The 2,636-nt window shown below is 40.1% G+C and overlaps 1 protein-coding gene across 1 annotated transcript in view; it reads right to left on the bottom strand.

Moving 5' to 3' along the window:
- Window positions 1–2,636, bottom strand: part of PPIL6 (peptidylprolyl isomerase (cyclophilin)-like 6) — a 53,936-nt gene that overhangs the window by 43,049 nt on the left and 8,251 nt on the right. Inside the window, exon 5 of the mRNA XM_011952886.1 lies at window positions 724–912. Coding sequence (XP_011808276.1) covers window positions 724–912 — 189 coding nt within the window. The remainder of the gene's footprint in view (window positions 1–723; window positions 913–2,636) is intronic.

Here is a 2,636-nt window from a genome sequence, read left to right as displayed (position 1 = left end):
TTTTTTGTTTTTTTTTGAGATGGAGTCTTGCTCTGCACCAGGCTGGAGTGTAGTGGCGTGATCTCGGCTCACTGCAACCTCCACCTCCCAGGTTTAAGCGATTCTTCTGCCTCAGCCTCCCAAGTAGCTGAGATTACAGGCACACACCACCATGCCCAGCTAATTTTTGTATTTTTAGTAGAGACAGTGTTTCACCATGTTGGCCAGGATGGTCTTGATCTCTTGACCTTGTGATCCGCCTGCCTCAGCCTCCCAAAGTGCTGAGATTACAGGCGTGAGACACCGCGCCCAGCCTGTGTTCATGCTTTAAAATGTCACCTTTCTTCAATCAACTTTCCATTGTCTTAGCTCAGTAGCTCTTGCCTAGATGTTGGACAGTCTTAATTTAAATATTTCACACTCAAGATAAATGGATGATAGGTTTTACCTTCTCTGAGGGGGTGGTCTTTGTATTTTAAAATAGATTATTCATGCACATAAATCTCTAATGGGAAGTAGAAATGTCTGCACAGAGATGATTTCCCTGTGCAGTCCATGTGCTGTGAGGCACACTTGCTTTACATACCACCGTATTATAATCTTTTGCAAATGGAAATGGAACTAGGCTTTAAACTTAGTCTCCTACTTTTTTACAATCTCCGTTAGGATATCAATGATTAATGCTGAATCAATATAAAGGGTCAAAAATTCCATGACTTTTCTTTAAAAATTAGTATAACTTGCCTTGGTGTCTCTTAAGAATTTCATGGAAAAATCCTCAGTGAGTGCATCATAAAGTGCAGAGGGTTTAATGTCAACTATATCCCACACCTCGTGGGCCCATTTCTGTAGATCCAATGCATCACCCAGGAACTGACCATCAACAAAAGACATCACAGAGGAAGAATATTCCCAGGTTTCATTTTTGAGTTCCTGTAAGGGAAAAGGACAAAAAAAAAAAAAAAGAGTAAGAAGTGGGGGAAACTTGCTAAACCCATAAGCCAGAGCTTGGGATCAACTCTAGGTCTGAATTTGTCAACTCTAATATTGAATCTTTTAAAAATAATTTTTAAACATTTTTATCATCCTTTACAATTTTGCTCTCAGAAATAATTTAAGAACATTTTTAAGAATCTGACATCACTGAAAGCAAAGAATGATCTAAAAAGTAATCACAAAAATGTTACAAATGAAAAAAAAAATTTATCTGAGTAATGTGAGCCCCTTTAAATGATCATGCCCAGAAAGGCATTTAAAATATAATAGCAGTCATTTCTCACTCCCCCTGGAGCTAACTAATTACTTCCACTTACTATGTGGGCTCTAGGCTGACACCAAACAGCCATAAAAAGCCATCCACCCTATAGTTCAACAACATACAGCCAATTGCTAACCAATGTTATTTCTGAAAATCAATGACAATTCCTGACCAACAGCTTTTGTAATCATCCCCTTTTCTGATTCATTCTTTTTTCTTTAAACACTTGAGCCTCTATTTTGTTCTCTGGAGCACTTCCCAAGGCAACTGGAAATGTGTCCTGGGCTGCAGTCCTCAACCTTGGCCCAGATAAACACTCTATATTAATTTTGTTTCAGCTTCTTCCTTTTAGGTTGACACATTAATAGAAAGATAAATGGTAATCTGGTAATAAAAATCATCGTGAGCCTGGCATACTTGTTACATTAACTTGCAAACAAAATTCAGTCTCTGTCTTCATTCCTAAAGCATATTTTACTGTGTGCGTACTTGGAAAGGATAGGAGGTTCAGGTAAGACGTGGGGTTCAATGCAGAGGACTGTGAAAATGTTTTTTGGGTGACGTGGGGCTTAAGGTTAGGAAATGACTTATGAGGGTCAACAGGGATTTCTGCAGCACAATCAGGAGCAGTGAGGAAGAAAACTCACCTTCCTTAGCACTGTGTCTTCAGCCCCTCAAAATGCAGTGTGTTAACGTTTTCATCAATACAACGCTGATGGTAAACCTTCTAAATCTCCAGTGGGCTTGAGGGGTGCCGCCTCTGAGGAGATCTGGTTTATTATTACCCAGTACCAGCCAGGCAAACCATGAATAACTTGGAACAGCTATGCTCAAATTTTTGTGGGCAATGAGAATCACTGAATCTGAAATTCTTATTGATCTCAGATTCTCAGAATCACAGAATTTGAGTTCCCTCTCCCCTTCCCCCAATACTCTGATGGTGCCTGAGAATTTGCACTTATTTATTTATTCGTTTTTTGGAGATGGGGTCTCACTATACTGCGTAGGCCGGTCCTGAATTCCTGGGCTCAAGATCCTCCCACCTCAGCCTCCCAAAGTGTTGGGATTACAGATGTGAGCCTCTGTAACCTGCCAGAACGTGCCTGTCTAACAACCTCCTAGGTGCTGGTGCTGCTGCTCTAGAGACTACACTTGGAGAAATACTAGTTTGGGGAACAGTTTACATTCCGCTTGCCAATTTGCTTCATTCTCCTTTGGAGGTTTAATATCCTATTGCTTGCTTCCTATGCCCTTAACAAAACCTGCTTCTAGGCAGAGAAGAGATTTGTCTATGCTGAACTATAAATCACTGATAGAGCCAGTGGGTCAATTCTTCCTGGAGTGTTTAAATTTATCAGTGTTATCATATTTTACAGGACCCAAAACTTACTTTCTTTTT

This window comes from Colobus angolensis, unplaced genomic scaffold (assembly GCF_000951035.1).
Source record: "Colobus angolensis palliatus isolate OR3802 unplaced genomic scaffold, Cang.pa_1.0 Scaffold35, whole genome shotgun sequence".
Classification (NCBI taxonomy): domain Eukaryota; kingdom Metazoa; phylum Chordata; class Mammalia; order Primates; family Cercopithecidae; genus Colobus; species Colobus angolensis.
Note: the sequence above shows the minus strand (reverse complement) of the source record. Positions and strands in the feature narration are given on the sequence as shown.